This window comes from Equus asinus, chromosome 2 (assembly GCF_041296235.1).
Source record: "Equus asinus isolate D_3611 breed Donkey chromosome 2, EquAss-T2T_v2, whole genome shotgun sequence".
Lineage (NCBI taxonomy): Eukaryota > Metazoa > Chordata > Mammalia > Perissodactyla > Equidae > Equus > Equus asinus.
The window spans coordinates 165523126-165546546 of NC_091791.1; the positions used below are offsets into that span (position 1 = coordinate 165523126).

A 23421-nucleotide genomic window follows, 5' to 3' on the forward strand; every position below is an offset into this window, starting at 1 on the left:
CTAGGTCTGCACCTGGGATTTGAACCTGTGAACCCCAGGCCACTGAAGGGGAGCGTGTGAACTTAATAACCACTATGCCATCAGGCTGACCCCATAACCAGTTCTTTCTTGAAGCAACATCTCTGAAGCTGCACATCTCTGTTCCTGTCAAAGGGGACTTAGTATAGTACTTAAACGGTAATGGCTTTGGGCCTTAGGTTGTCGTATGGATTGAGTTCATATATTTGAGAGTGATTATTAAGAAAGCCAAATTCAAGAGAATTGTGTGCCCCTCCCCCTTCTCCATCTTTGCATCGTGAGTTAGTTATTTCCCTCTCTGGGAACCCACAGGCCATTGTTTGTGTTTACCATAATATTTACTACCACCATATAAAAATATATTCACATTTTTCCTCTTCTTAGACTGAGCTCCCTAGAGGCAGAAGTGTGACTTACTTACTTTTGTACCTACCCAACACTTGGTCTCTGAAAGAAATCTTCAGAAATTAACTGAATGAATGCACAAAGAAGCTGTCTCTTGCTTCTTATAACAGTGATGCTTTTTATCTATCTGGTTTAAATTTGATCCACTATATTTCATGCAGCTTCACTTATTCACATGCTCATTCCAGCAAATTAGAGTTGATTCACCTCCAAAAAAATGACCAAATGAAAAACGATTGAGAGTGGGAAATGGTGGGGCTGAGGGTGGGGATTGGAGAGAGCTGCAGGAAGGAAGAAACTAAAGGCTCTAAAGAGAAAGAACAAATTAAAGGTGAAGAGAGAAAAAGAAAAAACGCTATCAGAAAGAGGGGTCAATGAAAGAAGAAAAAGGAGGACAGGAGAAGAAAAAGCAGAATGAAAAGAGGACAGAAGGGAAAATAAAGTAGAGCTATGAAGGAGGGGGCGGGGAGTCAGGCTCAGCGCTGACCTGGCCAAGGAAGTATCCATCAGCAGAAGCCTCACTGACAGCTGTTACCATAATGGGAACTGGCATCTAAACAGAGGGCAAGTCTAGTTTAATTAGTTAAATGGCATTATCTATGTCCAATGCGGGTAGAGGAGGTAAAGGGAATAGAAGGATTGGTGACCCCCCTCCTTCCATAGGCTGAAAGGAAAAACAGATTTATAAAGCTTCACCAGGAATTAAAGAGACAGGAGCTGTTTCTTCCCCAGTCGCCTTCACAGGATTCCTATGTATTCCTCTTCACCAGTACCTTTTAAAGGGGGCCCTTACTGCTCTGGTGGGGGCAACTAGAATCAAACCTGGGTTCTGTACCTTGAATTGAGCCAAGAATAGGTTTACTCATTTCCTCCCTTCTGTATTCCAGCCAGTCTCATATCAAGAGACTTTAATGACCTAGGAGGAAGCAAGTACTGGTGGGGTGCTAAGACTGGGATTCTGCCTACCCAGGTTCTTGATCCAACTCCGCCACTAACTGGCTGAGTGACTTTGGGCAAATCATTTTACCAGTCCCATCCCTTTAGCACTAAGATTCACTGGTATTATAATCTTACAAATGCAAAAAAAAAAAAAAAATTCTGAAGAATGATTTCTTTAGGAAAGCAAGGTCTTAAAAGTCAAATGTGAACCTTACCATGTTGTGGAGAGACAAAGTGAAAAAAAATATATATATACACACACACACACTTCATTTCATGCTCCCACCCCCAATGTACTTCCTTTGCTAAGAATCTTCCGTTATATTACCTTGTTGTAGAAATTATTAGAGTTGAATTACTTTTTTCTTTCTGTTTACAACATCAGATCTCAAGGATCATAAAGATGAATTCATCTTGGTTCTGCAGATTAACTGATGTCAGCTAGGCTAGCCTGGGGTTCAGGAAAGACTGATAAAGAAACAGCTTCCAACCTCTGAACAAAACAAAAAACAAAGCCTGGTAATAGAAGGTTCTAGGCAAAGAGATAACCTAGACAATGTCTGCACACATTGGGCAAATCCTCCACATTTTGAGAAGACAAACACCATTTCCTCAGGGAAATTACATTCACTGGAGGTTGTTTTAGGACAAGGCTGAATAAATTAAATATTTCAACACCATATGTTCAGTTTTGGCAGGAGATGTAGGTTGGAAGGGAATCTCAATGTTAGGGAATACCCATATCACACCCCAGCTGGCTATTTAGTCATGAAATAAGGAGAAACACACAAATATTTGGTTAAAACACCTTTAATGAAAAGGGAAAGACACTAATATCTCCCTTGTCTGCTCTTCACATTTTACTATGTTAGGAAGTTCTGGAGTCTACACCTTTGGAGGAGAAGCCATCACTCAAGTCCGTCAGCTGCAGGACCCCCACTCTCTCCTCCTTAGAACTCCGGTTCCAAATGATCCTATGTTAACAGTAAATACTACATCTCATTACAAGACGAAGAGGCAGGGAGGACAGCACCTGGAGCTCATCTCCTAAAGTCTGGGACTCTAAGAACCAGACAGTGGCAAAGACACAAGCTCCGGTCCACAGACAGGAAAAAACGGGAAGGAAATGGGCCATGGAGAGGGAAATATGAGGAAAATACAGGGGGCCAGGGAATAAAGGAGGGAATTACCTAAAACTAGAAGCACGCTAGTGCTAGGAAATCACCCATGATCCATAGTGCACTGCTGCACATTAAGTCACTATTAGTCCAAAAGAATATTCATGAGATCCATCCAATCAAGAATTCAAGGTCCCCTCCCTGACATCATGTCCCTTTCTTAATCATAGAGGTTTCCAGCAAGCCCTAGGCTTTAGCAACACTTCACAATTCTCCATCATTACTCCTTCAACTACCCTCACCAACAATGCTTGTTAAAGATATGAACTTCACCTTTCCCAAAATATCCCATGAGAGACTTCTTGGCAAGAAATCTGCTTGTTTCTTAACTTTGAGAGGCCATGATGAAGGAATATGAGAAGCTGGAGATGTCTTGGCATATCGACCAGCCAACACCTTTTCCTTAATGTGGCTAGCAAGGAGTTTACAGGGATGACTGTCCTATGCCCTTCATTTTTCCCTACCCCCTAGGCCTGAGACACCAGATACAGATACTGTTGTATCTTCATTGCTGGCACCTTCTGGAACAGGGGGAAAAAGGATCGTGCAGTCTGCTGCTTCTCTTCTATGATGGGCTTCTCAGGCTCTGCCTTGCATGTAGGAAGCCAAAATAGGAAGAGGGGGGCTCTCTTCTCCTTGGCCTCTCTGGATCCTGTTGCTGGAGGCACCTTCCCAGCCACAGCTCCTGGGCCAAACAGCACTGATGGTGCCAGGCCTGTAGTGGTAGTGGAGGTGGAGCTAGAACTCTGGGGCTTGGTGGGCAGGTCACGTGACAGGAAAGCCATGTACTGGTTCCAGAAAAACAGGGGACCCACCCTCACCAGCTGGGTGGGAATGTCCTGGGACAACAAGTCCTGCAGGTAGACCTGGTCACCAGAGAGGAGTGGCACTGGGCCCTCCAGGGACAGCTGCTGGTCCCTTTTGGCTGGGCTGCAGTTTCAAATGTGGGTGCTCAGGTGCACCTGCCAAAGGGAAAGGGAGAGGAGAGGGGAGAAGGGTCACGCCAGGGAATCTGGAGAGGGTTTCCCTTGGGAATGTGAAAGCTGTAGAGAATCTAATTTCCTCAGGTACAATGAATGAGGAGGGAAGAAAAATTCCTCAGGGGGTCATCCCCCCGTGAGCACGATTTCCAAGCTCAGGGACTAGAGAAAAGTCACTAGGGACATATCATGTAGGAACTCAGAGAAAAAGACAAATAGGGTTCATAAACCTTGGAGGTCCTTCTACAGAGCTCTCTGTTTCTGCTCCCTGGGTCAAGGGGGAGCAGTTAAGAAAAACAGGCTCATGGTATGGTGGGGTCATCTTTTCGGGGAAAGGAGGAGAGCCCTGGGGAAGTGATGGAGGGTGAACAGCCTGGGACCAAGGAAAGAGCAGCAATATTCTGAGGGCCATGGGGGGCAAAGGGCTGTACCTGGTGGTGAGCCAGCAGCATATGCTTCTTGAGGGTAGCCCGCTCGAGAAAGCCCTGCCTGCAGAAAACACACGTGAAGAGCGGCCCCTCCTTGGGGTGGGTCTTTTGATGCTCCTCCAGAACTGCCTGAGTGGGAAATGTCTGGCCACACACCTCACAGGCCTTTCTTCTACTGCTCTCTCCTGGCTCCTTTCTCATGGCTTCCTGCATGCTCAGCTCCTCCACTACGGGGATGCTGCTGCCTTCCCCTTCTAGGGTGAGTGCTGATGGCGGACTTGAGCTCCTCTCCAGTTTGCCCCCCTCTTCCGTGCCTCCTGCAACATCACCGCCTCCCTGCTCCATTGGCTGTGTTTGATCCAGGCTGTCAGGTGGTGGTGGTGGTGGTGGTGGCAGAGAAGGCTGTTGAATTGCTTTCTCATTACTGTCCATCTCCTTCCCAGCTGTGGCTGCTGCCACCACTGTCCCCACCTCCTCCTCTGCCCCCGATGCCTCTTCCGAATCACCTCGCACTGATATTGCCTTCTCACCTCCACTCTCTGAGCCTCTCCCTGCCAGGGAATCTTCATCAGTCACATCTTCTTCTTCCTCATCCTCTTCCTCCTCTTCAGACAACTCCTCTTCTGGAGACGGCTGCTGGGATGACTGCTGGGGGAAGCTCCCTGCCCCAGAGACTGTAGATTGCTCAGAGCCATTCTGGGCAGCTCCCCCGCTTTCAGGGAGCGTGGTACCACCGTTAGGGATCTGGCCCCCGAGATGCATGCGAACATGCTGCTGCAGAGTAACGGCATTGGTGAACTTCTTCTGGCAGATGGGGCAGGAGTTCTGGGCCCGGGCAGCTGGACTGGCCTTGTGGCCAACAAAATGTGCACGCAGATTGCCTCGGGTGGAGAAAGCTCTGCCACACACTTTGCATTTGAAGGGCCGCTCACCTCCATGTTGGCCATAATGCAGGCGTAGTGCTCGAGGACAGCTCAGCACCCGGAGGCAGATGACACACTGATTAGGTCCAGATGAGGCTGAGGATGAAGCTGCAGGGGCAGAGGTGGTGGGGGCTCCTGAGGCAGTAGAGGCCACTGCCACGGCTCCTTGTCGGTCAATCTTTTCTACGAGTTGCTGCAGTTTTGAGGTCTCTGAGGGGGAGGCCCCTAAGGGCTCTAGTACATAGGGGAAGGGGAAGCTACCGGTGGACTTAAAGTGGTTGGTAAGCAGTGCCCAGCTGGGTAGTGAAGTCACCAGCTTACTTAGCTGCATGCGGGTTGCTGTGCCACTTTCTGCCACCCCGGTGATGGCCGAGCCCTCACTCCCTGGAGGGGTATTTTCATCTGCTTTACTCTTTGGCTCTACTGCTTTCATGAGCACAAACTTATTGAAAGCAGGGAGCGCAGGAGCGGCGGCTGTGCCCGCACTGGTGGAGAGCAGCGTCAGGCTCTCTGTGGCACTGAGTGCTGTGCTGGAGGCCACCAGAGGCTTGCGTTCCACACCTCCTCCTGGCATGGCCGCCTCCTCCTCGGCCTTCTCTGGCGGCACAGACATACCATACGGCAGGCCGCTGCTGGTGATGACATAGTCTAGGTGCTCTGGCACTGGGTGAGGGTTCATCTGTACATGCGGGTACTTCTCACGATGACGGTGGAAATGCACTTTGAGGTTGCCGCGGGTGGTAAAGCGGTTACCACAGACGTTACACTTATAGGGCCTCTCCCCTGTATGGGAACGCAGGTGGATCTGCAGGGCACTGTCACTGCCAAATACTTTGGCACAGAAGCGGCATTTATGCCGTCCACCGGGCTTCTCCAAGGGACCCATCACTTCCCCATAGCCCAGCTCACCACTTCCGTTCTTTGGCTTCAGGAGCCCTGGGGAGGCAGCAGCCTCAAGGCCTCGGGCCGCCCCAAGACACTGTGCTGCCAGTAGTCCTGTGGTGCCTGGGAATGCCAGATGAGGCGAGGCAATCAGCTGATCTGTGCTGCCTGGCAGGGCTGGGGAGGGGGCAGGGGTGGGTTTGTGGCTTCGCCCAACTCCTCCAGCAGAGAAAGGGTGCTGTGACCCCAGTGGATGGTAAAGGTGGAAGAAAGCCTGCTTGGGCGTTTCTGCCCCTGAGGAGGAGGAGGAGGAAGAGGAGGAGGAAGGTGCCAGTGTCTTGCCAGTTTGCACAGGCTTGATGGGGCTGAAGAGGGGAAGCAGGGGCTTGGTGGAGGAGGCAGTCCCTGTCCCAGGCAACTCTGAGGGACTGGCAGGGGTGCCCACAGTCTGGCCTAAGGAGCCAAGCAGCAGCACCTGCCGGCAGATCTGCTCAGTCATCTGCATCTGATGGATCTGCCTCTGTTGCAGCACCCGGAGCTCTTCCAAGATCAGAGGGATGTTCAAGTGGCCGCTGCCTACACCTGGGGGTGGAGGAGGAGGTGGAGGAGGAGGGGGTGCAGGGGTGGATTCTGGAGGTAATGGGGTTGCTCCCAGCTTGGGACTGGCCAAGATCAGGCCCCCGCCTCCCCCAGCTGCTGTACCTGTGGCAGCGACCAGGAAGTGCCCCGCAGACTCCTCTCCTCTCCGCTCTGGGCCCCAGGTGGGATCAGTGGGCACGGAGGACCCAGAATCCGGGGGGTTGCTGTGCTCTGCCTCCATGACCTGGGGACTATTGTGGCCCTCAGGCCGGGGTTCAGAAGAGGTCGAAGAGTTGTTGGGGTTCTCCTGGCCCCCAATTATTACCATTACAGGGGCGTCAGTAGAACATGCATTCTGGTGGGCGAGGAATTCAGTTGGGTCAGTGAATTGAGCGCAGCACTTGGCACAGACTTGGGGGTGATCCTCCTCGCTAGCATCACCTGGGGAGAAGACAAGGAAAGAGCGTGGGTGGCGCGGTTGGGATGGTTATACGGAGGCTCTAATTAACGAGACCAGTAACCGCTAGTTGGGGGTGGGGAGATGAGCTCACCATCAGGCCATGCAGAAGGCTAGAGCTCAGTCCTGACCCGCCTGGACAAGAGACACCCCAGCATGGGGAGGGGCGGGCACGCGCAAGCTACTGCCCTCCCGTGTCCGACCCCCACGCCCCGCTGATCCCGGGCCACCGGCGAGCGCAAGGAAGGGTGTGAGGATGGGGTCCGATGCAGAGAACTGTGCATTTTACCCCGTCCATCGAAAGTCTTACCCCCGCGCGCCCCCTCCACCCACCCCTGACCGGGCCGGGCCCTACCGCACCTCCAAGCTCCGCCGGCTCCCCGCAGGGACCCCCGAGACGAGAGCTCCTCCCGGCTTCGTGCGCCATGGTTTTGGGGGAGGTAGAGTGCCGGGTGGAGTGGGAGACAATGGATATCGGGATTGCGGGAGGCGGCAGTGGCCGCCGGGGCTGCGGCAGCCTCTGCACCCAGCGGCCCAGACTGCAGAGATGGAGATCGGCGGCGGCGGGGGCAGGGAGCAGCCGAGGAGGGGGAGGGGAGCGAGGAGGCGCGGAGGAGGGGAGGAGCTGGAGCGAGAAAGCTGGGAGAGGGGAGATGGGGGAGGAGCTGCTGGGGAGGGGAGTCTGTGAGGAGGAGCTGCTGGGGAGGGTGGCGGGAGCTGGAGGAGGAGGGAGCAGGGAGCCGGAGGTGGGTGTATGGGGGCGGAAGCCCAGGGCCTAGGAGGGTTTCCGGAGGCTCAGTGACAGGTGCTGTGGGGCATGGCGGGGGTCCACCTTTCCTTGCCCTTTGCCAATTCCCCCCATCCCAGATGTCTTTGCCCGGGCCTGTCCTCCCCCCGCCCCCCCCAGCAAGCTCAAGGGGGGCACAGTGGGAAACACAGCCTTGCTCAATAGAGCAAAGCGATAGGCTTCTCTTATTTTTCTTTGGATAAAGGATCCGCTGAGCCTGGAAAACGTGGACTCCAGAGAGGGTGGTCTGATCGCCTCAGAGGTCTGAAGGCCAGAGGGGGGGGGGAGCCCAGAACATCCATCCCTCATCAACACACACACACACACACACACACAGGCGCCAAAATACCCCATATTTGGTCCTGTCTCCCTCACCTCCATTCCCACCCTACCCCCATCCCCTCCACAAAACAAGTTTCTCAGGGTGGGAGGCTGCAAGGTAGAATTTCCAAGGAAGTCATTTCAGGACTCCTCTCTGAGGAACACTAAACCCCTTTACCTTCCGCCCCTCCTCTCCCAGAATAATAGCCGAATGGTTACTCCACAAATCACCAGGACCACACCTAATTTATAGAGTTCATGCTTATTTAAGGAGCTGTCTCCTATTTAGTACCCTCTCCTCTAACCTTCTTCCTCCATTGTCCTCTTGCAACACACACACACTGTCACTATGAAGGGCAGTTGGATTTGGGGAGATGCGAGACTGAAGAGACCTACAGAGGCCCACCTAGCTCTAACCTGGGGGGAGGGGAGCTCCTCCTGAAACAATGGAAAAAATGCTGAAGGAGCTACCAGGCAGCTTCTGGTGTCTAAAGCCCCTTTCAGCCCCAACCTGGTTTGAATGCCTAGAAATGACTTACCTCACCACCACAGAAGCTACCTCCTCTTCAGAGAGAAGGTAAGTAGGGGTGAGATGCCTCCTGGACCAGGTACTCAGAATTCCTTTTCTGCCTGGAAAGGAGTCTTAATGGGTTTCCCACTTTCTAAGAGTTTACCTTACTTATAGGAAGTGACCGCAAATCCTCAGTTTTGTGGTTTGCTGGGCATCAGTAAACCCACGTTTTTCTAATCCCACTTCTGTTCTCGCCTGGCTGGTAAATTAAGGCACGGTGGTCAGTCACTCCACGCTGTGCCCCCATTTCCCTTTTTGTAAACTGGCAATATTGTCTTTGTGCTATCTTCCTCAGAGAAATATTGTGGGGACACAACCTTGAAAAACTCTTACAAATAATATTAATATGTGCATGTGGGACTTTAAATTTTGGGAGGAATCCTGAATATTATGGATTAGAGAATTTACATTGTCAGTGGCCCATCAAAATAACCTGAAATACACAAATAGTAAAATTAGATCTATTTTTCATGTTGCTTATTAATCTTATTAATTTCTGAGGTAAGACGTTGGCTAATATCATTGGTATATGTCAAAGGTAGGGGATCTTTTTGTGGGAAGCTGAAACAACCTAGTATTAGTAATATCCACTTTGCTTTTCAATATAAATTTTGCTGTCTTTTTCAATCAAAAACATTTTACTGAATTATGTTTTGACACTCCAGATAATCATAAGGATCTTAACATTGTGAATTGTGGCTTTGAAACAGGTAAGCTGTGCGCTTCCAGGCCTGACCCTTACAACGAGGAAGAGGAGTGTCTATTTCAATTACAGCAAGTCACAGGTTGGTGCAGTGTTTTTCATTTTTACAGATAGGGAAATCGAAGATAGAGAGGTTAAGTGACTTTTCCAAGTTCACACAGTAATTCAGTGAAGAAAGCATTCAGAATTTTGACTCTTGTCCAGGGCTTTCTCAAGCCCATCAACATTGTGTGACTTCCCTAATGCTAGAGAAAGGGCCCTGTGTGGCTCCTGCCTGCCATTTGCTCTCTGGCCTCAGTAAGGGAGAGGGAATCAGATGGAAGCTTTCTACTGAGCATTTGTTAATTAGCATTGAACATTTGATATCAAGTTGCTGTTTTGTCAAGTCTTCCGACAAGAAAAGAAATCCTTTTCTTTTCATCTTCTCCTGGGAAACACTGTCCCCTTTCTTGCTCTTTAATGAAACTTGCTTTCTGATGCGGAATTTGATCTGCACTCTTCTTTAAGGTAAATTTAGTCCCTGGTGAAAGGTGACGGATCAACAGCCACCTGTAAGAGGAACCCTCTATTTCTCAGCACTTTGCACTCACTGCCTATCCCGAAAAGGGGGGCAGGATTCTTAGGTAGACACGAATGGAGTCATAAATACAGGAATAAACTAAGCAGGTAATTGTGTCCCTAGATAGCAGATAAGGTGAGGTAAGCTATCCTGGGTCACATGCAAAGTCTGGGATGGACATAGGACTAAGACCTGGACATGCTTGTTTAAATTTATAAAGAGCTGAAATGACAAGGAAAAGGGAACCCAGGGGACTGTCTAAATCTGGTGGCCCATCACACTGCGGCTTTAGGCTTAGGAGAGAATGGCTGGGGAGAATAAAGAGAAAAATAGGTGGGCAGTGCACAGTGGGTGGAGTAGTTGAACAGTGGTTCTCAAACTTTGCTGCCTATTAGAATTACCGGAAAAATTCTGATGGCCAGGCCACAGTCCAGACCAATTAATTCAGAATCCCTGAGGGTGGGATCCAGGCATCAGTACATTTGTAAAGCTCCTCAGGTGATTCCAATGTGCCGCCAAGGATGAGAATCATAGTACCTATCGGAGAACTGCCCCTCCCATCAAACTTTCCACCCTGTTCCTCCCAAATCTTACCTGCGCTCAACCTGGCCAAAATCAGGACATAGGCAAAATGAGCTGCTCAATGCTAAATCTTCCTGTCAGGCTCCCTCTCTGCTCTGCCCACAGCCACACTTAGGCTCTCTTGTATCCTGCTTCCATGAACAGAATTTGATATGATTTATACCTGACTGTGAATTTAAGCGACTATGTTACCTTTCCCAGGTATGCGCATCTTGAGCCATATTTCTAATTGTTAGATGAAAGGCTTTGTTCTACAGAGGTGAAGCATCACCCAGCCACTAAAGAAACAAAGCGCACTATGTAAGCACCTGCCTAAAATTACTGTTAGCATTGGACCAACGCTAATTGGTAGAGTCCGTAATTATGAATTGGCTCTGTAACTGGTGCTATAGACTACTTCTAAGGGAGACTGTCCCATCTTCTCTTCCTTACTTGTCTCTCCTAAATATATACACATACTCCTTTGCCACCCACACCTAGTAATGTACCCATGGCCTGTGCAACACACTAGACAAACAAGTACAATGATTTGTCCATCCGGTAAGCTATCCAGATTTTGCATGTGACCCAGGGTAGCTAAGTGAGAAAAATATGTTTGTTTCCAGAACGGGAATATCTTAGGTCAAACCCAAAAAAAGGTTTTTTTATGGACATTTTTCTGACATCAGAGGACTCAGCACTTAACATAAAATTCATACCATGTTGGAGTTGGAAGGGACTTTAGAGATCTGACCCTTTCATTGAGCACAGTGATTGAGAGTGCCAGCTCTGAATCAAACAGACCTGAGTTAAAGCCCCAGTTCTAGCACTTTCTAATCTCTGTAACTTTGAGAAAGTTTCTTAATCTCTCTAAGGCTTGGATTTCTCTTCTTTAAAATGGAAGTATAGCCATAAAAAGGAATGAAGTACAGATGCATGCGACCACGTATATGAGCCTTGAAAACAGTAGGCTAAGTGAAATAAGCCAGACATAAAAGGACAAACATTATTATGATTCCATTATATGAGGTACCTAGAATTGGTAAATTCACAGAGACAGAAAGTAGAAGAAGTGGTTGCCAGGGCCTGGGGGGAGAGGGGAATAAGGAATTATAGTTTAATGGGTATAGAGTTTCAGTTTTGTAAGATGAAAAAGTTCTGGAGATGGATGGTGGTGGTGGTCACACAACATTGTGAATATATTTAATGCCATTGAATTTTACACTTACATATAGTTAAAATGGTAAACTTTGTTATGTATATTTAACCACAATAAAAAAAGTGTTTAAAAATGGAGGTAATAAGGAGGAGTTGGGAGGAATAAAAAAGAAGAAATACATAAAGGGCCTAGCATAGTACCTGACAAAGGGTAAATGCTCCGCAAATATTAGTGATGTGTTATTATTTAAAGACCAAAAGCTGAAGCCCACGGAGAAGAAGGGACTTGCTCAAGGTCACACAGTTTCAAGGTCCAGGCTGGATTGCAAGCCAGGTTTTCTGCTTCCTGCTCCGGTGCTCTGTTGCACCATGCCTGAGTTACTTTCTATCTACTCAGAAATGTTTTCCTTTTGACCCAGGGATACCTAGGGCTGAAAGGCTCAGGGCTTGATAGTCTGAGAGATGCTGCTCTCTACTTCCAGATATAAAGAGAACAGAGCCCTTAAAACTCTATTTTTGCCTTCTTTCCCCTTTTGCTGCTCTTGATGTCTGCTAACTTCCATTTCTCCCTCTAGATCTGTTTGGCTGTTGTCCTGGTTTCTCCTTCTCACTAAATATCTGGGTTTCTGATTGTTTCCTTTATTTCCCAGATGTACTAGTTTACATTTTCCCTATTCACATCCCTTATGTTCTCTAATCCAGATTTCTAGACTCTGTAGGGGAGAGAGAAATTTTTTTCTCTCTCCAGAGCTTTTAAGTAAATAGACTATTTCCTTCTCATCACTTATGTGCTATAACTGTTCTGTTAGGTTTTGGTGTTCTGGTCCGGGAAGCTGAGCGAAGACAGGGCTGGAAAGTAGGTTTTTCAGACTGTTTCTTGGTGACGTCTTACGTCACTGCAGAGATGAGGCTTTTAAAATGTGCAACAAAGGCTTAGCATTTGCTTGTCACATTGGGTAAACGTTGCTTAAAAGAAGGCAAAGACTCCTGAAAACCTTACTGGCACCTTAGCCTACTAAATAAATGTCTGCTGATGCTCATGATGATGTCCATCGTTTCACGGGGACACCAAATGACACACACCTAAGAGCCCTCCCCCGGATAAGAGCCCTCCCTACCTAATTTGGGGGCATGCAGAACAAGAAAATGTTTCTGGGGTAGAAGGAAAAGTCAGGAGCCTGAAGATCACATAAGCAAACAGAAACCCAATCTATGGAAAAGGAGGGAAGGAGAAATCTATATATAAGAGAAGGAAGGAATTTTAGAATCTATCCAATATAGCTGCTTCATCTTACAGATGAGACCCAGTGACACTCCAAGTCTTGCATGTAGCCCTGGATCTTTCACTCTCAGGACAATTCTGATCAGAAAACCCTTAGGCTTTCTTCAGGCAGATCTTAAGAGGTTACTACTGCTTGCTTGCTCCTTACACTTATGTTTCTGACTTTTGTGGCTCAATGGCAAAATTTCAACTGGAATTTATTGCTGCCATTGGATTCAAGCCTGCACTGTTTCTATGGGGATGGCTTTGCAGCAGCATCCCCACCCCCCGAAGTGTTCATGGCCCGAGGTGGGAGTTATAGCTCAGGGGGCCTAAGAATCCACTCAGGGCAGTTGTGAAAGATTTCTTTTGACGCCCTCGCAGATTTTTCCTCAGGAGTGGTATTGCGAATGGGTGAGAAGACTTGGGAGATGTGGGGAGAGGAGAGGAGAGGAGAGGATGCCTCTTGGGTGGGGGGATTCAGTATTGTTCCACAATCCAACCAGCAGGGGAGCAAGGCTATGAGGCAACTCTGAGGCTCTAGGGGAAGTCTCCTGTCGAGCAGGAGGAGGAAACATCCGGTCTGCAGCAGCATTAAGGAGGGCTAATGTGTCCCGGGAGGGAAGGATGCTAACACCATGAACCTCTAAATATGGGCACAGTGGGATCCCAGCAAAGCAGTGACTTGAGGAGGATGTGTTCCATCCAGATCACAATATGTCTCTTGAGGATGTTCTGTAGCACATGGAGCCCTGATTTGAGCTCAAGTTATTTTTTTACAGAAGGTGAAAAGGTAAGGTCAATCTGTGATTTAGTTTTAGTTACTGCAAAAACATTATCCTAGAGCTTTTCATGGCACACATCTTATAAAGAAATGCTGAAGTTTTCCAAGAGGTTTCTGAGCTTTGGTCATATTTCAGCACTTACAGGAAGTACCACTGTACTCATATATAATAATAACAATACTCACACATATTAAGTACTTATTGATGCTAGGGACCATACCATAAGCACTTATTATGCTAGTTATTTTTCCAAGTGCTTTACATGCACTATCTCATTTCGATTCTCACAGTAACCTAATGAGGTAGCTAGTATATTCATCCCTATTTTACAGATGAGGAAACTGAGGCAGAGAGAGGCAAGGTAAACCAATCAAGGTTGCACAGCTAACCAAGTGGCAGAGCCAGGATTTGAATCCTGAAAGTCTGGCTTTAGAACCTTTGCACTTAATGCCACACTACATCGTTGGGCGAATCAACTATTTGCTAAATAAATAGTTTGTCCCTGAGCCAGGACTTCCAGACTTTCACAGTGTGAACATATGTAGCCATACCAGTATGTCCAAAACTCTCTTGATCCTAAGAATTACCTGGACACTTGCAAAGATAGAGATTCCCAGATTGTAGCCCAGATCTACCCACAATCAAGCAAGTTTGGAAAACCCTAATTTAGTGGAGTGAATTCCGCCAGCACTGAGCATTGAGAAACCTAGGTGTTTGTCCTGACTGTGCCTCTGTTTCTGAGACTTGGGGCAATGCCACTTCTGAACACCCTAGTTGCTCCATTGTCTGCCTCTTACTGGAATGTTATAAGAATACATGAAATTTTTCCCCCCCCTTAAAGAAAATCTGTTACTTAAAAAACATGATAATATTTTCATAAAATGATATGTATAATTAACATATATGTTAGCTTCTACACTTCTTTTTTTAGCTCCCTTGAAGCACAAACCTAAGTCCCTCATCCACACCTCTCCCCCAGGTGACATGGATACACACCCCAAACCAGGCTGCATCTGACCGACATTAGCTCTCTCCCTCTGGGAGCTCTGATCTGCTCTCAGCTCAGCCCAACAATGAGAAACTTTTTTCTCTTCTCCCTCAGGGGAACCTTCACGTTTATCCAATTCATTCTCTTGCAACCCAACTCTCAAGAAAGAAAAGGGGGAAAAATCCCACCCCTAAGAGACGGTCTTCAGGTCTGAGGAGGTTACTTAGCAACGGCACAAAGACCAGTGAGCAGAGGGGGACCTGGGGAGAAAACTCTTGGGTGGGGAGACAGAGCCAGTTTGAAAACTCCATTTCATCTAGAGAAAAACAACACAGACAACACAAACAGAATCAATCCTGAGAAAAGCCAAGCGGGGCTTCTCCCCAGCACAGGTCATCTCTTTACTCCCTGCATCTCAACTTCTCCAAGCCCCCAGTGACCAAGTCCTCCCCCTGGTTTTGCCCATGGCCCAGGTGCCCTCCCCTTGCCCTGGCCTGACCCACACAGGCTTGGACTCAGGGCTCCCCCACCCTCCCCAGGCACCCACCGTTCTCAGACGCGCTGGGACCTTCGCAGTCCGAGATTAACTGTTGGGGTTTCCGCTGCTTTCGCCGAGACATTCCCGGGTAGAGAGAGGTGGGATAGGGAGGGGCAGTGCTCACTTAGTTTTAACCAGGGTGACCTGGTTGGGTCTCCCCCTTGGGTCTGAAGCCAACTGATGCCTCTCCCCCAGTGCAAATCACTGTGGAGCAGAGATGTTCTCCCTTCGCAGAGACAGACAGACAGACTCGTGCGCGCGCTGTCTCTCTCTCTCTCTCCCTCTGATTCTCTGTCCCTGACTCTCTCTCTCTTTCTCTCTCAATCTCTGCAAGTCTTTAAAGGGGAGACGCCCCCTTTTTTTTCTTCAGCTTCTTCCCTACGCTTCTGCAGCTCCCATTGTAAAAGCAAAAATCCTAATCTTTCCGCACACTCTTTTCTTTTGTACTGCAGAGGAAAGGATTTAACCCTCTCCTGCCTGCCAGGGCTCTGGGCCTCTCCCTGTGCTGTCTGATCAGAAAGGGTCCCTAGCTTGTTTTTCTCATTCTTCGTCCAAGATCTTCACAGTGCTTTTTGGTTCTTTCATGATTCTATGCCACCTTGTTTGATAATGTGACTGTTTCTAGGGTATAAGCTGAAATAAGAACTTTCTGGTATATCTTGATTATGAGGCCAAGAAGTCAGCCAGTTGAAAATGGGGATATGAAACGCTGGCAAAAACATAGAGTAAAGATGAAGAGTCATTATAATAAGTTAATATACACAGAGCTCTTTATAATTAATAGACTATTTTCACATACATGACATATTTTAAGTATTACAACTCTGAGATTAGCACAGCAGGTTTTACTACTCCTATTTATAGATGATCCTCTTTATAGATGAACCAAAAGGCTCAGTGATGTTAAGTAACCTATCCAAGGTTGCACAGCTATGAGGTAACAGAGATGGGCCTGGAAGCCAGTTGCATCTGATAGCAGTCTAGCATTTTTTTTCCTCTATATTGTTAAAGGCATAATATGCCACCAGACTCCTAGCCTGAAAAAAGTGATTGATCTTAAAGAATCTCGTTTAAAATAGCAACAGGCTCAGTGGCTCTTCTGTCTCTCCCACTCCTGTCCAGCTCCCATCTCTGAGAAGATGATATGGATGAGTTCCATGGTACTCCAGGGTGGAAGCTACAAGGAGGCACTTTCAGCTCAATGGAAAGGGACTTTCTAATAGTGTGATGAACAAGCCAGTGAATTTGTAGGCTTTCTGTAATGTGTTCTCACAGAGGCTGGAAACAATTGTCAAGGATTCTGTGGAAAGAATCTCCTTGTAGATGTCAGGTTTGACTTTTAATAATTCCTCCGTCTCTAAAATACATCATTTGGCAACCAATCAAGTCTCTCCCACTCAGCCCGCACTGTTAAGGGTGATTCATTTATTGTTCTTTAACTTCTGGCCATGCTATTACTACCTGAATTTGAGTAATACTGTGCTACTGGGCACTGAATATCCACATGGGCCTTATCTTCCAGCTATAATGCCTAGGTCCTCTTTTAACCTTATTTACCTTTTATTCTTCTGGCTGAGATGAGAGAGCATGTGAAACACCACCAGTTAGGAAAGTGGGAGTTGCTTTCTCCTTTAGAGTTTAGTGATGTAAATCTCTGATGGCTGCATCTTCAGAGAAAAGCAAAGCAAAGCTCACTCACAGTGTTGGGTACAAACTTGAAGTTCCCTTCATTTCTGCCCTTACACCCGTCAAGGCTAGTGTGGCAATACTAAGAAAGGGAGAGAGAGACAGCAGATGGTAGGAAGGTTGCTGGTGATAAATGAGGCAGGTACCCACACCAGAAGAGATTTGGGAAGCACTCTGATCTTTGATTTGGAGTTCACTGAGTCTCCATTATTTTCCCACTCCTTTGGGGTCAAGACCCTGGGTGGCTCCCTCAGGGTCCACCCTTGGCATTCTTGCTGACGTTGTCCAATTCATCCTGTTAACCTCCCTGTAGTAGACAGGTGCAGTCATCACTAGGCTCTTGTAGAAGAAAGGGGAACACTGAGGCCAGGAAGCTTCTAATTTCTCAGTGGAATAGACTGGGTCCTGTCACTCTCTCATCCCACTATTTCCTTCATTTACTTCTTTTGGGGGAAAAGAAACGCGAGAAGGAACATAGCTGTCTGCTTTTCTCTCTGAGATCTCCAAGGGGAGATTTGGGGGTCCAATATTCGTCTCTTTCCTGAGTCTTGTCTGTCTTGTCTTTTCCTATTTTTTTTCCACCCTCCTTCTTGCTGGCCTTATTGTGAAAGGAAGAGTTCTTTCCCCTCCTCTCCTTTCTTCCGCCCTCCCCCATTTACCATTTTTTTCTTTTTACCTCTCCACTGTGGCCTCTTGACCTCCCCACAGAGTTACAAAAGTAAAATCCTTGAAGAGATGCTGCTGTGGGAATGTTAATGAGCCTTCCCCACAAAGAGGCAAAGACTTTACTTCACTGAGTTGGAAAAAAGCCCCTTTGAAAAGGGGTTCTGTGTGTGGTGAAGTGGAGAGGGGAGGGGAAGGAGAGAGAGGGAGGGAGAGGGAGAAAAGAAGGGAAGGGAGAGAAAGAGAGTGAGAGAATGAAAGACAGAGAGAGAGAACTGAGAGAGAGAGAGAGGGAAACTTAGTAGCAGAAGGGAATATTAAAACAACACTTTCCTTCTCTAATTGGTGATTTAATTTTTGGAAAATGTTCCATGGTCTTTCGACCTTGTAAACTAAGCGCTTACATTCTCAAGAAGCTGAAGAAGCACTCAAGGGCATTGAAGATAATAAAGGATAGGAAAAAGGGACTTATCCTGGCACCCTACCCCTAGTTCCTTCCCATGTGTGGGAGCCTGAGATGTTCTAGGGGGAATGTTCTGGATGGGGGGAGTTAGTGGTGAAGAGGGACTCTTTCTTCTGGCTTTGTGGTTCCTTCTTATATTTTCTAATTTTATCAACATTTTCTATTGTGGCTTCCCTATTGGCTATTGGTCTAATAATTTTTTCTCTCTTCAGGAATAGCTTAAAGTATGGTTGGGCGTTTACATCGTGGAGCTAATTTTCAAGCCAGACCGCTTGAGCATAATCTCTGTATCCTTCATTTGTGAGCACGGGTTGCCTCTGAATTAGTTAAAATGGATGTTAAGGTATTTTCAGTTTCAAAATTAAGTGCTTAAAAAGAAAAGATATGTTGTTGCTTTTTTAAAATTGAGATATAATTGACTACTGTTGCTTTTTAAAGAAAGACAGTCATTATGTTTGACTCTGAGGTTTTCCAACACGTTGTTTTGTAATGTCAGCGCAACACTCCAATTAAAGAAGCCCAGAACTGTGAGGAACAAAGAGAAGGTGATTGGAATGAGATCCTTGAAGAGAAAGATGAAGAGCCAGTCAGGAATTCTAATTCCCAGAGCTCTATACACCCCTCTGGACTCACTGTAATCACATAGGGAATTTATCGAGAATTCACATTCCTGGCCTCCACGCCGGATCTAGGATCTACTTAATCAGAATCTCTGGGGCTGGGGGCTAAGATTTTTAAATAAGCTCTTAAATTATTCTTTTGCAGAGTCAAGTTTGAGACAACTGCACTTGACTGCTGGCTTCTAAACCATGGGCTCTAGGGTCCCAGGGGACTGCAGTGTTGTTGCAAGGGAATCCGTGGACACATGAAGGGAGCCCAGCCTGTGGCCTGAATAAATAGCATGCCTCTCAAATATATATACTACTGTTGGCCAACTGTGTTTTGACGTTGTTGAGATTAATACACTTTTAAGTCATTTAAAAGTGTTTCTAAACTCATCATGGCTTTTGCCCTAAAAATACAACTGTAGTCATGTGGAGGTCCAGGAAATTTTTTGGCGTTTCATTTGAGGCATCTTCTCTTATGACAATACTCTATTCTGAACGTTCCTCTTTTTCTGGTTTGTAGAAGAGCAGGCATTGTAGAGGCATTTCTTCTACCTTCCAAAGAGTTAGGATCCTACGGGGAATTTGGTTTTAATTGCCAGAGAACTAAACTAGAAATCTAGAAACACACGTAACCTTTCTACTGATAACAATAATCATAGCTAATCATAGGTTGGGTACATTCTGTGTGCCACGCCCTTTGAATAAATGATCTCATTTAATCCTTAAAAATAACTTTGCAAAGGAAGCATTATATAATCCTCATCTTAGCCATGCAGAACACCCCATTTTACAAATGAAGAAACTGAGGCTTAGAGAGGCAAAGTAGCTTTCTTGCTCAAAGTCTCATAGCTGATAAATGGCAGGTTGAAATTTGCCCAAGCAACGCCTGATTGGACAGCCTTTGTTATTGTCACCACAATATGACACTTTGCTGCCATCCCACTGATTTCTGCCCCTCTTATAGGCCTCAGTTTCTGGCTGCAGATCTAGAGGATGACCTAAACTTTCAACTTCCAAAGAAAATTTGAAGACCTACAAATAAATATCTACAACAAGTTACGGTTCTTCTAGTTACATATGCTACCACACGTTCTTTGTCTTGCCAGCATTAAGGAAACAAGGCAATGACGAGTAAGGAAAAGTGCCTTTGCAAAACTTTACTAAATAAGAAAGCATTGACAAGCAATCTCTGGTCTTATTAGACAGTTTCCGCCTGGCCTCTTTCAGGTGGCAGTTACCATGGTGTTTTCGGGGCAGAGGGAGGGAGTGAAGATCAAGGAGGGTCATTCAGACTGAGTCTTGTCTGGTGTTTCTTTTCACAGTTCATTCTGCAAGGATAGCAGGAATTTAAATGTGCACAAGGCGAAGGAGAGAACTTATTCTTTTTGCTTTCCTTCATTTCTCCGTGTTACTCATGTTAAGTACAGGTGAAATGGAGGTTGTGAAGAGGACAAGGTAGTGGAACAGGAAAGGGAGGTTGTGGGGGAAGGGCCATGAGCCTAGCCAGCAGGGGGAGAAGGCTAGGGTGGGGGTGGGGGGTGGGGTGAGAGAGAGAGAGAGAGAGAGAGAGAGAGAGAGAGAGAGAGTGTGTGTGTGTGTGTGTGTGTGTGTGTGTTTTCAAGGGAGAAATTATAGGAACAATTTCCTGAAGTTCTGGGAATCCTGAGGTTGGTCATTTCTAAGAAAATCAACAAATCAACAAAGGAGGGGAGATATAAACAGTGAGGGTGAGGGGGGAGTATGTTGAGAAAGGCAAGGAAAAAAAAAAAAGAAAACTAAGCCATGAGGAAGGAAAACAAATCAGAGTGATGAGAAAGAAGGAGTTAAGTCACAGACGCAAGTCTTTGGAGGAACAGGAACATATAGATTGAGTATGTCAGAAAATAGGAGTAATTGACAACCTATCATGGAAATAGGGTCGGAGCCTTCAGGAGGAACTTTAAGAAGAGGAAGAAGTGGACTCCCAAGGACTGTGGAGCTGGACGTGGCCATAGGGAACATCTCCAAATCTCTCACTTTTCAGATAAGGTAACTATGACCAAGAGAGGTTAAGTGACTTTTCGAAGATTCTGCAGAACCAGATCTTATCCCAGGGAACTGCCCTTTCCGCTACAGCTTGGAACCGGAGAAGAAATGAGGCAAGAATGAGTGGGAAGCCAAGCATAAGTAAAAATTAAAAGATAGATCTTAAATTAATTTCTCCACTCTCTCTAGAATTTATGAACTTGTTTTTTTCTTGTGGGGACCATTGTATTTAGGAGCTAATTCCATTCTGATAACTTCATACCTTAAACAATTCAGTCACATTGGAGAATATTCCCAGGAAAGGGATCCTTCAGTAACTAATTTAATTACTGAGAATATTCTTGATGATGCGTAATTGATTCCTAATTATATATATATTTTTTTGATTCCTAATTATATTTTAAATGCAAATCTTTTTTTTTTTTTTTGAGGAAGATTAGCCCTGAGCTAACTGCTGCCAATCCTCCTCTCTTTGCTAAGGAAGACTGGCCCTGAGCCAACATCCATGTCCATCTTTCTCTACTCTATATATGTGGGACGCCTACCATAGCATGGCTTTTGCCAAGCAGTGCCATGTCCACACCCGGGATGCGAACCGGCAAACCCTGGGCCGCTGAGAAGCGCAACGTGCGAACTTAACTGCTGCGCCACGGGGCTAGACCCTAAGTGCAAATCTTTTAAATCTGCCTTTGGTAAATTTATTTATTCACATTCATTCATTCAACAGATTTTTTTTGAGCACCTGCTATGTGCTAAGTACCTAGTACACAACAGAAAAAAATAAAACAAATGCAGGTTTTCCTTACTATCCGAAAGTAGAGTATTCCTATGAAAACTTTCATAAACTGAAATGGTGTAAAGTGAGGAAGCAATTACTGTTAATTTTTATGAGAAACATTTGAGAGTTCCCAGATCCAAAAACATAACCTACCAAATCATACCAAATAACACATAAAACCTAAAATAACACTAACTTATAGTAAAAGCAGGAATGATATAAATACACAGCTTACATAAAGTAGAAATAATATATGTACAGTGTAAGTTCTCTTACCAGAATTAAGAAGACAGCGAGCACACTGGGAGGCTGAGAGGTGGTGGTGCTGATGATGGTGAAGTCCCCGTGCTGATGAAGGCTGAGTCGGTGGAGGTGGCGTGATGCGAGGTACAGGAGACTGGAGTGCAGGAGAGAGAGGAAGTGGGGTCCTCTATTAACATCTCATTGTGGTCTGAATCCATCAGGGCAGGCAGGTCACTAACTCACTAAGGTCTACAGCTCTGATGTCCGCCTGCCTGCACGTCGAAGGTCGAGGTTCCTCGTCTGCTGTGGCTGATGTGGCTGATGTGGCTGATGGGGAAGACTTGAAATAGCACAGTATGCTTGACTGCTTAGCCTCTATAACGTCTCGCTGCAAAACAAACGTTGAACACTATTTTTGCTTTTTTTCGTAAAAGTGAAAATCTTCTTCAAATTTCTTTTGGTTTTGAAAACAGGTACTAATGTAGGCTTTTCGTAAAAGCGAAGTGGCATAAAGCGAACTTTTGAATAGTAGAGGAAACTTGTACTGTCCAGGCTATTATTTTTCAGCGATTTTGTAATTGTTTTGACTTTAATCTTTTGGTGATATCTCTTTGTTATTTTTTTTATATTTCCATTTCCAAATTATGCCACTGCTTTGTTCCTTGTCCATAATCGGGGTAATCCCAGGATTATTAGGCACTTCTGATGTGGCTCCTCATCTATCCTGGAACTGCTCTTACGATCTCAAAATGAGACAGGACACATGGTTCGCATGGAGTTGGTTAGAGCACGTTTACTACAGAAGATGGCTCAATAAGGAGAGCTGGTGGGGCAAATCAAAGCCAGAATCCTTGAGGAGAACTAGGAGGAGCTGAAGATCCCACAGACAACCTGCAAGTCCAAAGAGGCTGGAATAGGATAGCAAGTGAGTTAACAGAGAGAGGAGTTAAGAACTGGAAAGACTGCTGTGAATATTGACTTCATTGGACTTGTGGGTTTGAGGTGAATGGCAACTGGCTTATGGAAGTTAAAGATACATGGTGAGGGGCATAGTGTATATTATGGAGAATTCTGTGCCTCCCTGCAAGTGGGCATTTCTATGAGGCTGGATTGCAATATGATACTTATGTTATTTAATGACCATATACTGCCTGATTCATTATTCTTTGTCCATCTTAAAGTGCATTGTACATTTCTTGACCCCATGATCCGCTTAATCCCATGGAATCTAATGTGAGGTTCAGGAATTTATTATGCATGATGTGATGCTATCTCTCTTCTCTCTCTCTCTCTCTATATGCAGACACAGATACATACACACACATGCAAACATATATATCTGTGTATTATCTGTGTGTATATATATAATATATATACAAACTAATTGATTGTCTATATATATATATATATGGAGAGAGAGAAAGTGAGAGAGATATGTAAAAAATATATATATATATATCTTTAAAAATGTATATACAAAGATGAGGAAAGGAGATCAGCAGATTTGGAGCAGAAATTGGGAATGATGGAGGAGAAACTTCGTGACCAAATTCTACTCTATGAGGTTTAGATCTTTCCTTGTCATATCTGGGTCAATGACCTCTACTCCCATCTTTTGATCAAGGGATAAGTGTTACCAGGGTGTATCTGTGTTTCAAAAAAAAAAAAAAAATTGGGTAGAAGTCTGAAAGAAAAGGGAGGGTAAAGAGGGGTACTTGAGAGAAACAGGCCTGTTACTCCAGAGGAGTTGTTTTTTCTATCACCTACCCCCATCTTTGTAGCAAAAACCTCTCCGTCCTTCCATACACACCATATCTAAGCTGTCCATCTTTATTTAGTCAGCTGGAAATCCCCATATTAGCTTTTTTCTTGGAAGTGGAAGAAGGAACACTATCCTCCCACCCCCAACATACCTAAAAATAGCCTTAGAAAAT

At 46.0% G+C, this 23421-nt stretch overlaps 1 protein-coding gene and 1 long non-coding RNA gene across 8 annotated transcripts; one reads left to right on the forward strand and one right to left on the reverse strand.

Moving 5' to 3' along the window:
* Positions 1-2156: 2156 nt before the first annotated feature.
* Positions 2157-15314, reverse strand: SALL2 (spalt like transcription factor 2). Of its 6 annotated transcripts, XM_070504024.1 has the most exons (4): positions 15031-15314; positions 6456-6773; positions 3952-6335; positions 2157-3502 (listed from the first exon to the last, which is right to left on the reverse strand). In XM_070504024.1, the coding sequence occupies exons 1-4, from the start codon at positions 15101-15103 to the stop codon at positions 3479-3481; spliced, it is 2799 nt and encodes a 932-aa protein (XP_070360125.1). In that variant the 5' UTR covers positions 15104-15314; the 3' UTR covers positions 2157-3478. The 6 variants fall into 6 exon arrangements, with proteins under 6 accessions (XP_070360125.1, XP_044621230.2, XP_014699904.2 ...); XM_044765295.2 differs by having other exon boundaries at positions 3952-6773; positions 15031-15247; XM_014844418.3 differs by lacking the exon at positions 15031-15314 and adding an exon at positions 7150-7349 and having other exon boundaries at positions 2867-3335; positions 3953-6773.
* LOC139044525 (uncharacterized) lies at positions 8340-22632 on the forward strand. 2 transcript variants are annotated; one of them, XR_011501490.1, is made up of 6 exons: positions 8340-8474; positions 9179-9253; positions 18046-18176; positions 19406-19572; positions 20358-20469; positions 21524-22632. It is a non-coding gene; the product is annotated as an uncharacterized lncRNA (long non-coding RNA). The 2 variants fall into 2 exon arrangements; XR_011501491.1 differs by lacking the exon at positions 19406-19572.
* The last annotated feature ends 789 nt before the right edge of the window (positions 22633-23421 follow it).

Excerpts from the sequence above, each read along its gene's own strand:
- SALL2 (XM_014844418.3), bottom strand. The coding sequence starts at position 7,216 with ATGGCGCACGAAGCCGGGAGGAGCTCTCGTCTCGGGGGTCCCTGCGGG. Across the intron at positions 6,774-7,149 it reads GGAGCCGGCGGAGCTTGGAG|GTGATGCTAGCGAGGAGGAT; the intron begins GTGCGGTAGGGC and ends TCTTCTCCCCAG. Across the intron at positions 3,336-3,952 it reads ATGCTGCTGGCTCACCACCA|GAACCAGTACATGGCTTTCC; the intron begins GGTACAGCCCTT and ends CCTGTTTTTCTG.